We start from the raw sequence: 15,015 nt of genomic DNA, 5'->3' as shown, positions 1-15,015 counted from the left end.
ACAAGTTGACTAATATCATATAATCTGAAAGTACAGTATAACTTCATAAATATTATCAGCCTTGTGTCATTGATCAAAGAGTTTTGTTATATTGTTGACCTTATTTATGGCTTTATTTACATTTTGGAAAAAATGTGGTTAAAAATGCTATTTTGAAAAAATTGTATGGTAAACAAAGTTATATTGAATTGTTTGTATGGTGCTAAGGAGACATTATTTAAAACTATTATTGTAATTGTCATTTATTTCGTTTCCTAGTGCACCAGTTGTAAGCGTTGATCTAGATATTCAAGTCTGTGAAGGTCTGCCACTGCCTTCATCAACAGCGTCAACGCCATTGTCAGTCATGTCTGGAGGCGGTCTAGGACAACATCAGCAGCAGCAGCAGCAACAACAACAACAGGGGACCTACTCGCTGTTTAGTGGGTCACCATGGCTTACTTCTGCTGACTCAAAAAGTATTTGACCTGCATCTAAAATAAGTTTAAAAAACATCATATATAAAAGCTAAAAATCTTTTTATAGTTCTTTAGTTGTCATTTCTTATTGTAAGTATTTATGTAAACAGCAACATTTTTAGGCTGGACTTTGGTGTTTGAAATGTCAAGATATTATAAATATATAGAGTTTCTTTAAACCAAGAACAATGAATAGTGTTTTAGTCATTTTTTTCAAGTGTATGTACTATATATTATTAAAGTGGCGTGTGTTATGCTGTAATTTTTAAGAGGCATTTCTTTTTAAATTTTCTAAGACAATAAGACTTACTATTTGAAGCAGTTAATTTTTAAATGAAAATTTTACTGCATTCCATGGACAGAAGAGGCTGTGAATTGTTTCATCTTTTGCACGATCATTGTGTTATTTAATATGTTTAAATTAGAAATGTCTGCTTAATGTTGATACATATCATTCTTCATTCTAAAGAATACAATTCTCCACTTTCAGGTCTTGGGTCATCCCCTTTTTCATCAGAGTCGAGCAGTATCCGCAACTCACCTGACCCAAATGGGGACAACTTCGGAGGGGACATCAAATCATCCCAGGTTTGTGTTAATAGCCAGAATAGAGTTAATGGAGTGAATACATTGAAACTTGCTTAGTTACTCAGGTAATGCATAATAATATTATACCTTACATCATTAATTATGCTTCTTCTTTGGGTAAATTAACGTCCAAGAAGTGTTTTTTTAGGCTAATTAACAAAATGTATTTAATTTTAGTGGGCCAATTAAATAGCATAGTGCTCATTGGCATTATATTGCACTAGAGTCCACTCTGCTCTAGTTGTTTCTAGCTTATTTTACAATACAAATAATTTCCTAGATCTACCAATGTAGTCTGCTGAATTTGCTTGGCTGTCAGGAAAATTATGTTACTTACCTAAAAATTCTAAATATTTGTTTGCGATGAAATACCATTTTAAGCTCGACTATTGTTTATGAAATATATATAGTGGATATATCCTACTCACCCCGGCGTCGGCGTGACCGTCTGCGTCACCGTTCGCGTTAGCGTGCCAATGTTAAAGTTTTTGTACTACCCCAATTATTTTCATTGTCCCTTGACATATTGCTTTCATATTTGCATACTTGTTTACCAACATGACTCCAACCTATAAACAAGAGCAGACAACTCTATCAAGCATTTTGTCATAATTATGGCCCCTTTTCCACTTAGAATATGCAGCAAATGTTAAAGTTTTCGTACTACCCCATTTATTTTCATTGTCCCTTGACATATCGCTTTTGTATTTTGCATACTTGTTAACCAACATCACCCCAACCTATAAACAAGAGCAGACCACTGTATCAAGCATTTTAACATAATTATGGCCCCTTTTACACTTAGATAATTGAACATTTTGCTTAAATTGCCATAACTTCTTTATTTATGATCACATTTTATTATTACTTTGACAACACAACACTTACCTGAATACCACAATGGATTCCACCCAAACAATACCCCACGCCCCTACCAGAATCCCTTCCCCCCCCCCCTACCTCACCTTCCTATTTTTTTTTTACACATCATCTAATAAATACCCCCCCTGTCCTATGACAGCTCTTGTATAAGTCCCCTACCAGTTTCGCCGTCCGACCGTTTTGTCTCCGTCCGTCTGTCACACTTTTCTGGATCCTGCGATAACTTTAAAAGTTCTGAATATTTTTTCATGAAACTTGGAACATGGATAGATGGCAATATGGACATTATGCACGTCATTTCATTTTGTTCCTACGTCAAAAATTCTGGTTGCTATGGCAACAAATAGACTAGAAATAGTGCTGAAAATGGTGTTTTTTTCTGGATCCTGCGATAACTTTTAAAGTTCTTCTTATTTTTTCATGAAACTTGGAATATGGATAGATGGCAATACGGACATTATGCACGTCATTTCATTTTGTTCCTACATCAAAAATTGGGGTTGCAATGGCAACAAATAGACTAGAAATAGTGCTAAAATGGTGTTTTTTTCTGGATCCTGCGATAACTTTTCAAGTTCTTTATATTTTTTATGAAATTTGGAACATGGATAGATGGCAATGTGGACATGTGCACGTCATTAGCTCATCTATTTTTTGAAAAAAAAATATGAGCTATTGTCATCACCTTGGCGTCGGCGTCTGCGTGGGCGTCGGCCTCCCGGTTAAGTTTTGCGTTTAGGTCCACTTTTCTCAGAAAGTATCAATGCTATTGCATTCAAACTTGGTACACTTACTTACTATCATGAGGGGACTGGGCAGGCAAAGTTAGATAACTCTGACGTACATTTTGACTGAATTATGTGCCCTTTTTATACTTAGAAAATTGAAAATTTTGGTTAAGTTTTGTGTTTAGGTCCATTTTATTCCTTAAGTATCAAAGCTATTGCTTTCATACTTGCAACACTTACTAACTATCATAAGGGGACTGTGCAGGCAAAGTAATGTAACTCTTACTGACATTTTGACAGAATTATGTGCCCTTTTTATACTTAGAAAATTGAAAACTTGGTTATGTTTTGTGTTTAGGTCCACTTTATTCCTACAGTATCAAAGCTATTGCTTTCATACTTGCAACACTTATTAACTATCGTAAGCGGACTGTGCAGGCAAAGTTATGTAACTCTGACTGGCATTTGGACGGAATTATGGGCCCTTTATACTTAGAAAATTGAAAGTTTGGTTAAGTTTTGTGTTTTGGTCCACTTTACCCCTAAAGTATCATAGATATTGCTTTCATACTTGGAACACTCGCAAACTATCATAAGGGTACAGTAAAAGGACAAGTTGCATAACTCTGGATGTCATTTTTACGGAATTATGGCCCTTTTTATGTCCCCCACTATAGTAGTGGGGGACATATTGTTTTTGCCCTGTCTGTTGGTTGGTCTTTCTGTCTGTCTGTCTGTCTGTTTGCGCCAACTTTAACATTTTGCAATAACTTTTGCTATATTGAAGATAGCAACTTCATATTTGGCATGCATGTGTATCTCATGGAGCTGCACATTTTGAGTGGTGAAAGGTCAAGGTCAAGGTCATCCTTCAAGGTCAGAGGTCAAATATATGTGGCCCAAATCGCTTATTTTATGAATACTTTTGCGATATTGAAGATAGCAACTTGATATTTGGCATGCATGTGTATCTCATGGAGCTGCACATTTTGAGTGGTGAAAGGTCAAGGTCAAGGTCATTCTTCAAGGTCAGAGGTCAAATATATGTGGCCCAAATCGCTTATTTTATGAATACTTTTGCGATATTGAAGATAGCAACTTGATATTTGGCATGCATGTGTATCTCATGGAGCTGCACATTTTTAGTGGTCAAAGGTCAAGGTCATCCTTCAAGGTCAAATATATGGGTCAAAATTGCGCATGTAATGTCACTTCTGCAATATTGAAGCTAGCAATTTTATATTTGAAATGCGTGTGTATCTCAAGGAGCTGCACATTTCATGTGGTGAAGGGTCAAGGTCAAGGTCATCCTACAAGGTCAAACATCATACAGGGGGACATTGTGTTTCACAAACACATCTTGTTTGACTTGGTAACTTTGAATATATGGTTAAATTTTGTGTTTCGATCCACTTTACTTCTTAAGTATCAAGGCTATTGCTTTCAAACTTCAAATACTTTCATGCTATCATGAGGTTTCTGTACCTGGCAAGTTGAATTTTACCTTGACCTTTGAATGACCTTGACTCTCAAGGTCAAATTATTAAATTTTGCTAAAATTGCCATAACTTCTTTATTTATGATTAGATTTGATTGATACTTTGACAAAACTACTCTTACCTGACATACCACAATAGACTCCACCCAAACCATCGCCCGTGCCTCCCCCTCCCCCCCCCCCCCCGAATCCCTGATTATTTTATGTTTGAAATACCGTCCAACCATCGCACCCAAGAATCCCCCCCCACCCCCCCCTCCCAACCCGAATCCCCCCCCCCCATTTTTTTTTTTGAAACGGTTAAAAAACACAAATATTTATTTTTATTATTTTATGTTTGAAATACCGTCCAACCATCGTTGAAATACCGTCCAACCATCGCACCCAAGAATCCCCCCACCCCACCCCCACCCCCCCCCCCACCCCGATTTTTTTTTTTCCTTTTTTTCGCATTTTTGGAAGATAATGTAATAAATGTCCACCCCCCCACACAATGCACCCCTCTTCACTCCACCCCTCCTTCCTTTGTGATTGAAAATGATGGTTTGCGCTCTGTCAGTCAGTCTGTCCGTCATACTTTTCTGGATCCTGCGATATTTGAAAAAAGTTCTTAATATTTTTTCATGAAAGTTGAAACATGGATAGATGGCAATATGGACATTACGCACGTCATTTCATTTTGTTCCTACATCAAAAATTCTGGTTGCTATGGCAACAAATAGACTAGAAATACTGCTGAAAATCGTCTTTTTTTGGATCCTGCAATTACTTTAAAAGTTCTTCATATTTGTTCATGAAACTTGAAACATGGATAGATGGCAATATGGACATTATGCACGTCTTTTCATTTTGTTCCTACAACAAAAATTCTGGTTGCTATGGCAACAAATAGACTAGAAATACTGCTGAAAGTGGTGGTTTTCTGGATCCTGCGATAACTTTAAAGGTTCTTCATATTTTTTCATGGAACTTGAAACATGGATAGATGGCAATATGGACATTATTCACGTCATTTCATTTTGTTCCTATGTCAAAAATTCTGGTTGCTATGGCAACAAATATAAAAACAAAAAATTCTTACAATGGTGGAATTTCTGACAATGATGGAGCCGGTCGGGGACCATATTGCTTGGCAATCTCTTGTTTTATATAGTTTGAATAGGATTTATTGTTTGTGAATCATTCTAATTTCTTTGTTGTAATTTAATTTCATTTGAACCTTGTGATTGATTTTAAAAAATGAGTTATTTATATTTATTGATTGGTTATACTGTTATTGTGTGCATAAGATATGGGTGTCAGCTTTTTGCCATCAACAATTTAGATTACATATTTGTCTACTATATATTTCTTATCAATGTTTTCTTGTAGGTATTGGATATGGGTCTGAGGTTTGGGTCAATGGAAGAGCGAGGCAGTAAGATGCCACTAGACTTGCAGCAACAGCATGTACAGGCCCAGGCTGGGCAGTTTTTCCAGAGCAACGTCCAGGTAATGGTGGGGAAGATATGCATAAACATATGATAATGAGGATCAGTCAAGTTTTTGTATTATTGATGGGGGCTTTATAAATTTATTGTTGGATTGTTAAGCTGTATGTTTTTTTAATGAAATATAAACAAGTTACGTGAACTTAGTGTGTTATTCATCAATGTTTTGTGTGTTTTGGAACAAATTTAATACAATTCTTAATCATTTAAAGTTCCATGTAAGTCTGTTGAAGAGCAAGCAAAGTGAAAATTGCTTTTGGAACCAGCATAAAACCAGAACAGTTTGCAAGTAACTCGCAGTCTGTTTAGTTTTATGCTGTTTGCTGCTCATCAGTAACTAAGGATTGGAAATGAAGCCTATAAAGCTTGGAATTTAGTTTGAAAGGTATATAACTTTCTAAAGAATTACAAACGCGTCAAAATACATACCTAAGTGGTAAAGGAATAATGGTTTCTCTGCATCCGATTTCAGTCACTGTGGTCGAGCCAGTCTATGAATCCACTGGAGCGTTTGCTGGAATTACAAAAGCAGCAGAGACACAATGACCCGCACTGAAAGTGACCTGATCGGTCACCCCGATGGATCTAATCTAACGCATTGGAGTCATTGGAATTTCCTTGACGACTCGCAGAAACGATGACAGGATTACGATAATCAACCTGCCGCTAACTTCTGGTGGAAATCAACGTATTCTTGAAGTAATAACCAATAACAAAGAAGTTGTTTATTTGTTTTTATATAGAATTTGGACATTGAACGGGAAAAATAGTAAAAACTGAAACGTCAATGTAGTACAGACATGTAGATGCTGAAACTGAATAAGAATCGCAGCCTCGTAAGGAAATGGAAAAACAGTATGTGTGGATTTCATGTGTGTTGTTTGCATATACTTGTGAAACTAATATTGCCTCAGATATCCCACTCAAACATACAATTTCTGAATGACAAAGTCACATATTACAAAAAAACAATCTATGAAAGACCAAGTCACGTAATGCAAGAAATAGAATTTTCTGAATAATAAAGTCAAATATTCGAAATTCTGAAAAACTTAGCCAGATATTTCAAGGAAACATACAATCTGTGAAACGAAAGACTACTAGTGACCATTTTCTCCTTAAATAACACAGTCTTCGGCTGTATTCTCAGAGCAAAAAGAGTCGTTCATTCAGAATTAATGGATCGAGGCTGTGATATTATTGAGAAGGATTTTATTGCTTGTTTGTTTTAGCCATGTGTATTATTATATGCAGAAAAGAGACTGTGTTACAGTACTGTATTATATCTACTCATTGTAGCGTAATCATTATTATTTTGTTTTTTAAAGTCATTCTGCTCCCTATTTGCATTTAAATATTATCTCAGTTTAAATCTCTAGTACCTAATATACCAATCCTAACCTATGCAGAACGTTCGTGTTTTACATTTTTGTTTGTGTGAATGTATACTGCAGACTATGAAAAAAGATTCCTTACAATTTCCTGCCATGCAGAAAAAGATATATAACAAAGTGTTATTGATTTCTTATTGATGTCACATCCATTTTTGCCTCTTTAAATAGCAATTACTTTTCAAAACATATAAACTGGCATGTACATTTTGGACATTTTTTATCATTAAAAAAATTGAAAAGTGGGACATAATTTATGCAAGTGATTTGATTCTGCTATTATATCAACCTTTTGAAATCTTTTGTGTGTTACCACATTGGTTCTCTCGCAGAATGCACTGAAATCGTTTTTAGCATTTGGCGAATTTGTTCTGTATGAACATCAGTAAATTATATGGAAAACTAAGATTTAACTCATAACAGACGTTCTATAACTTTCAATTGTGTAACTTTTTGCCCTGGCAAACACATCCCCCAATATTTTTGTATGGACAACTTAAATTGAAAATTAAAATGATTATGTACATTTTAAGCTGATATTCCTATTAATAAAGACTGTACAATAATTTCAATTGTTAGCATTATAACTTGTGTTGAGTGCGCAATTCTTTTTTGGTTCAACTGACAAAGCATAGATATAGTTTACATTTTGTAATTGTATTTATGACAACTAGATCTACTGCCGAAAAAATAACAAATTGTCTAGACTTAAATTACACTCCGATTGTGTTTTTTTTACACATAGGCACTTATTCAGTTTTATGATGGACCTGAGTATTATTTTTCCTTTTAAAACAATGATATAGAATCTAAGCAGAAACAAACTGTTGTTAAATTGAACTGGAAAATTGTAAATTAGTTGCTATTTTTGCGTGATTTTTTTAAGGATTCTGGACGCAAAGTCAGTCTTGTCTTTGATCTTAAAGTTCCTGGTGTAATAAAGTGTATCATTTTTCATCTTGGCGTTGTTTTTTATCCCCAAATTCCTCACATTGTTTTCTCCAGTAATAAATCCGTCTCTTGACAGCGATATCTGCTTCCTGAACCAACGTCCACGAGGCAATTAAGTTCATTCTGTTATTCAAAATGCGTGATTAAGGATGACCAGTGACGTAAACGGACCAGAATGTGACGATCTCATTGCCTATTGATATGCGATGTTATTGTTTTATTTGAATAAGAAATATGATATCACCAGTGCGAACTGGATTGTTGTCAACCAACAACTTGGTCTACGAATAAAACACATGCAATACACTCGTGATTTATTTTTTAAGCAATTAAGATAGAAGATGTTTTAATTAGCAAACGTTTCAGTGCTCTTCCAACTTACATGATCGTTGATTATCTTTGTATTGAGAAGCTTCCACAAATGCCAATCATAGTTTAATTAATTTGAAATTTTATCCTATCATCGTTTGTAGATGTTACGGGTTTAGCTGTGAGACCATTTAATAAAAACAGATTTTAACACGAGTCCGTGATGATGATTCTTAAATAAATAATTAAATGGAATTTAATTCTTTAACACATGTAGGGGAAGACTTTCGACTTTTCCTGGCAAACCGAGCTTCTTGTATTAGTGTGCTATTGTTAAGGGACCTTTTTGAAGTTTAGCAATATAACAATAAAAAGTCATTGTACATGTACATATATTTAATAGATAATGTATGCGTCATATTCATATAAGTAACATAAGTCTCTTGATTAAGACATATAACGTAAAAAATGTCATATATATATATATATATATATATATATATATATATATATATATATATATATATATATACACATATTTTGTTCTTTTATTGACAGTCCTTCATCGAAACCGGGCAATTAATAAAGCGTATACCACGCTTTGCTTTGGAAATGAAGCAAAACGCATATTTCCGACAGTTCGTTTAAACTACCTCCGAATTGACAATCTTACTGGATGCATTTGTGAGACAATACCTTCTGCTTATAGACGTGCTGGGGCCTCTACGTTTCTTTCCTAAATTTTACATATTTCCTTTTTATGTTAATTATTGAAAACGATTCAAAATGTAACAGTTTCGAAATAAATTTATAAAGTTTTTTTTCCAAAATACGAAAGTCTCTAATGAATACACGGCAAACTGTTAAAGGGTGTTATTTTCGGCCGTTTATCTACTTCAATACGCAATACCGATACTTAAATCACGTTATAAAACTTTTGTTGACAACCAAGAGAAAAACAAATGCACATGCATTTCCAAGTTTTGTGTTTAATACATGTAACAACTCGTGCATCGATTTTAAATGAAAAACCAGCTTCAAATGTGAATAATTGTAAACAAACATTATATTTCTCACCCGTTCTTTGTTGGCCATATCCTAAAAACGACCATGTTGCATATTGTGTAAACTTACCATTTTTGACCTACATAAAGTCTTATGTTTCAGATATTGCTCACTCAATGTCCACGGTAAAAACAGTTGTTCAAGCGGTAAAATAGTTTCAACGTTCATGGCATTTCAATATTTGTTATACACGTATTTGAAGCATTAAAGTATTTTAAACAATTTATGAAACATATTTGGAACAAACTAGTATTTAGCAATATTGATTTAGTATTTATTGCGGCATTCCAGTATTGTGCAATACTCAGGAGATTTTAATTGACAAGTACAAAAGAGTTGTATAACGAATTAGTAATAGTACTTTAATGATAATGATGAGGAGGAATATGATGATGATTAGAAGCAGGATGCTGCTGTTGCCGATGGCCATGATGCTTCTATTGCTGTTGCTGCTTGTGCTGCTGAAGATGATACTTAAAATGATGATGCTGATACAAATGCTGTGGCAATTGACGATTCTGAAAATACAGAATTTATTGATGTATCAGCATACGTACCATTCACCGTTGAATGGTCAATTAAACAAATGATGTTGACCGGTCATTTTCAAAATTTAAAAACAACTTAAGTTGTGGTATTGATGATATTCCCGCGGGTTTTTATGAGGATACCTCGAACGAAATAACCCCGTATTTACGTATATTTTTTAACAAAATTCTCGATTCAAGTTATTTTCCAGATCTTGGCAGCATAATTATGTCCTATTTTTGAATGGGAATAACTAATGACCTTGTACATAACAAAGGTTTTTATTTTACTAATACGATGTTCAAAGTATTTTCTGATATAATAAAAACAGGTTTATACTCTAGGGCCGTGAACTATCATAAAATCGACAAATCGCAAGCTAGCTTCAGACGTGGGTACTTGACAATGGACAACATTTTTGCATCTTAGCAAAAATATCAAAAAAAGTAAAGCAGATTCTATTGTCTTTACGTTGATTATAAGAAAGCGTATGGTTTCATCATCAACAATTTTAAACTGTTTATATGTCTTGAAAAGTAAGGATTACATGGTAAATTTCTGAATGCAATATAATAGAACTAAAAATCCTGCGTTAAAGTGCAAAAGAAATCTACATGCACAAAATATTATAACACACAATTAGTTAAACACGCTGTTACCCATCTGTTCTCTTGTAACATCTGCACCAGAAAAAGAGACAAAACAAGTTCGATAATATTTGTCCTCTTTATTGACGAGTTATATACATATCTGCATTAAAACTGTGGTTCGGGTATTTTTTCACTAATCAAATTCCTGACAGTTTATGTTTATTTTTCGCTGACGATATTCCCAATTGCGCGGAAGAAAAAAAAATACAAGAACAAATCAATTTAATTGAGATATTCTGTCAAAACACAGAGATGGAAATAAATCTCAATAAAACTAGTATAATTGTATTTCGTTATGCTGGTGTATACATAAAGATTGGATCTAGAGTTATGCAAACAACATCAAAGGAATTCCTCCAGTTTACAAAGATAATATTAAGATTAACAAGATGTCATAGACAGAATTCTGCTATGAAAGGAGATTTTGGATACAATGTGGATACTGTTCATAAGCTAATAAAAAAAAACATTAAAAAAAAAACAAAGGTAAAGAAGAGAAAGAAGAGAAAAATATACGAGTACAAGAAGAGACATATTTTTTGTTAAATCATTTTCTGATCCATCCGACATCAGTTTTGTATTCCGACAATAATAATTAGATGCAACAGTGATAATACACAGGAGGGTGCTCTAAGGGCATATTGTTCCGTAACTAAATCGTGTTGTGCGTTTAGTAACAGCTGGGCTTTCTTGTAAAGATTCACGTTATTTTCATAATAACGGGTTGTATACCGATTAAAAGTTGCATTCTTGGGTGAAAGTACGGAAGGTTCTGGACATATGTAAACGCTCTTCGCTATAAGTCGGAACGGTTAAAGAAATAATGATCTGTATCTTCAGTGTCTGTGGAAGTCACAGCCACAATTAGACAAGTCAATTATGTGACTTTTAAACAGATGTGCTTTCAAGGGACCTTTTCACGTTTTGGTAAATAGACAACATTTATTTTATAAGATTCGACATTGCTTGTTGTAATTATGATATTTGTGAGAAATCTGGAATAATTAGCCATGCTTTAAAATATCCATTATAAAACAATTTTGGCGATTGAAAAACCTGCAAATTATAAAGCGTTACGAACGCGAAACGATTGAATAATCGGGACAGTTCTATTATTATCCTCATATTTTGAAACCTTGAGGATTGCTTATATAAAGTATAAAATACAGATCTCACCGTTTGAGCACCGATGGCTGATTGGTTTAATTGCTAGACTTTTCCACAAAGCGTCAGTTAATGTGTCTTTAATGAGTACCTGTACGTGTTCAGTAGATACGTTCAGATAAGCACTAGTTATAGCGCATACAGAAAATTATTCTATATCCAATAAATTCATCCAATCGGCATTCTTCATATGTACCACGTGACCGTCCAATATATTCCGGTATTGGATCCAAAAAGTCTGTATTTTTCCATATTGGACAGTTGAGTACAAGTGCACTAAGCAATTGTTTTATAACGATTAAAGCCGTTACCGAGAAAAAGTATCCGATTGTACTATAATCGATTCACACAGGCGATATTTTGCTTGTATGTCTCTTTTTAATACTTTCCTATTGAAAATATGAGAGGAAATAAAAAACGAATCGAGAATGTGATATTTAATTAATTTTTATTGTTAGAAATTAAAAAAAAAATTGCAAAAGCAAGTGATATTGTTATTGCTAGATATTGAAAACAAATATGCAACAGCAAAACAAAAAATCAATTTTATTAACCTCAATGACAACTTTAATCCAATGCTAGCCTAATAACAACTAAGTTACAATGATATGCATTTCCATTTTCCATTTTCTGTTCTTCCATCCATTTATCGAAATGTATTTTAAACCACAGTATTTGTTGATAGCGTTTGTACACATGCTCACCATTCTGACCCAAAGGCCAAAACACAATTTACGAATTCGTAATCCTGTCGGAGCGAGTTGTTTTATTCCTATCGAAGTTAACAATTATGCATGACAAACACACAATCCGAAATACGTTTTGCCTTTTGGATTCGTTTAATGCTATCAAAATGGTATAATTTGCTACTAGATTTATTAAACACTACCACCTCCATATTGTGTGTTTATTAACTACCTATGCAGTGCACAGGTGGTTAGCGTGTGGCTATGCTATTAATTAGTGAAAACATCATTTTGAATGATAAATAATCATATTATAACGAAAAACTTAACTTTTCTGAAAAAAAATATTTCACTATCAAATATATATATAACAAGGTATGCAACTCAAAATCAGCCCAAAACGGGGTGCATCGCTTTGAACAGCCATATCTTCATCAATTTTGCAGCGATTTTCACGATCTCGGTCTTATTCAACGCAGAAATGAATTTCCTTTCTGGAAATGTATATGTCTTGCAATATTTTTACAAATGCTGGGTCAACTTTTAAGAAATAACACGATACACAACACGCATGACCCAGTTGACATGACCTTATGACCTTATTTCTGCGTTGAATAAGACCGAAATCGTGAAAATCGCTGCAAAATTGATGAAGATATTGCTGTTCAAAGCGATGCACCCCGTTTTGGGCTGATTTTGAGTTGTTATATATATATTTGATAGTGAACTATTTTTTTTCAGAAAAGTTAATTTTTCGTTATAATATGATTATTTATCATTAAAAATGATGTTTTCACTTATTAATATCATAGCCACACGCTAACCACCTGTGATGCAGTGTGTAACTTTCTTATGCAACTTCTGTGATAATAATGAACATGTGATTATATTTATTCATTCTTAATCAGTAATATACTTTATTAAACAGTACATATTTGATACATATACATTATTAAAATCTAATACATGACTGTTTCATGGTTACTGCCACCAATAACAAGGACCACAATGGAAATAAGTGAAAATCATTTTTCTCTTTTTTGTGTTATCCTTGGTATTGTGTGTGCATTCCATGGTTTGCTATGTATATTGCTGTGATAATATATTTTATATTGTCTGCATTATGTAGTAACTATGTAATGTTCATATGTTTACCAAATAAAATCAATCAATCAATCAGTCCCTAAAATGCAGAGTCTTGCTTATACTAGTATGTTTCGTCAGAGAAATGACGTCACACGAGATACGTCATAAAGTGCGTAATCAATGAATGAAAATACAAATACGGAAAGCTGGTTTGGTAATGAGGATATAGAATAAAAAGTATTTTAGACGTTTAAACTGTACAATACGTGATATATTTGGACTCGCACACAGTTTGAAGTCGTTTTTATTTATTACTGTTATCATTTTAATAGGATTATAAGTTTATTGATAGTGAAATTAAGTGAGCAAATTAATTTCATCTTACACTTTATGTTCACACTTTAATTCCGCTCGTGTATGTATGCGTGTGCGTGCTTGCGTGTGTGAATACATCATTGTTTGGGAATATACGTCATTTTGTTCATAATGAAATATTCTTGCTTTCGTGTGCGCAAACGAACATACAGATGCGCTTGTAAGAAAATAATTTCATTTTTCATATTTCGCATAACAGACTGGTGCCCTTAGTTCATATGCCAATTAAATGTTTACCATGAGGATTTGGTGTAAGGCATGTGAGACACGGTTCCTTAGCTCAATGTAAATGTTATAGTAAGAGATTAAGGCGTATTGCAGCTTTCCGGAAATAAACATCACATTTTAACAATAAATATTGATTTCACTGACAACTTAATAAATGTTCACCATTTCGGAACGGCGTGGTGCGTGCACGAAATGTCAAATTTTTACATAAAACCGATTGTCTGTGTGCTTTTCATGTATGACCCAACGCAACGCAACATTCCACAAATATTCACTAATTGGTAAAGGCGTCTTGAATGTACAGTAAATGCTATATATTGTATTTAAGGTCCATTCTTTAATACAGCTGTAGGTGGCTGTTACATCAAATTATAACTAAAAAGTAAATCTTATTCGTTAAACGTTTATAGAGGACATGTTGCGTGAATTGCTCATGTCTCGTATTGAAAGGTCAAGGTTGGATTACATTTTTACAACTGGTTCGACATGTTGCCGACTCCTGTTCCTATAAATGGCTTTTACAAGTATCTCAAGTTTCTATTAATTGGAAACAAGAATACCCGTGCACATTACATTTCCAAATTTTTTTTTACCGGATTGATACGCTTTATTTTTATTAATAAAAGGTCGAAAGTTTAGATTTGAGATGAAAACCAGCGCCCTGAAACATTGATTGTTAAATACTATTTATAAGCGCTTACCGATTATTGTATTGTACGGAATGCTCGGAAAATCCACGTTACTATCTATTTGCGCGGGATATAAGACAATCACGGGATATAATCACGTGACAAATAAGATGGCGAAGTCCATTCCGATTGTAATTTTAGCCGATTTACACCTTCATGTCTGTTAAGTTATTACCCCCTATGGGTTTACAAAACCATGCAAAAGACAAACACAAATCTTACATCCTATACTTAAAACTAAAATCTAAA

General features: G+C 33.8%; 1 protein-coding gene across 17 annotated transcripts in view; it reads left to right on the top strand.

Annotated features, from left to right (window-relative positions):
• Positions 1 to 7,992, top strand: part of LOC127855164 (nonsense-mediated mRNA decay factor SMG7-like) — a 47,008-nt gene extending 39,016 nt beyond the window's left edge. For all 17 annotated transcript variants that reach the window (XM_052390579.1, XM_052390666.1, XM_052390660.1 and 14 more), the window contains 4 exons: positions 259 to 458; positions 949 to 1,046; positions 5,526 to 5,645; positions 6,117 to 7,992. In XM_052390579.1, coding sequence (XP_052246539.1) covers positions 259 to 458; positions 949 to 1,046; positions 5,526 to 5,645; positions 6,117 to 6,200 — 502 coding nt within the window. In that variant the 3' untranslated portion in view covers positions 6,201 to 7,992. The remainder of the gene's footprint in view (positions 1 to 258; positions 459 to 948; positions 1,047 to 5,525; positions 5,646 to 6,116) is intronic.
• The last annotated feature ends 7,023 nt before the right edge of the window (positions 7,993 to 15,015 follow it).

This window comes from Dreissena polymorpha, chromosome 1 (genome assembly GCF_020536995.1).
Source record: "Dreissena polymorpha isolate Duluth1 chromosome 1, UMN_Dpol_1.0, whole genome shotgun sequence".
Lineage (NCBI taxonomy): Eukaryota > Metazoa > Mollusca > Bivalvia > Myida > Dreissenidae > Dreissena > Dreissena polymorpha.
This window is presented reverse-complemented; position numbering and strand designations above follow the sequence as displayed.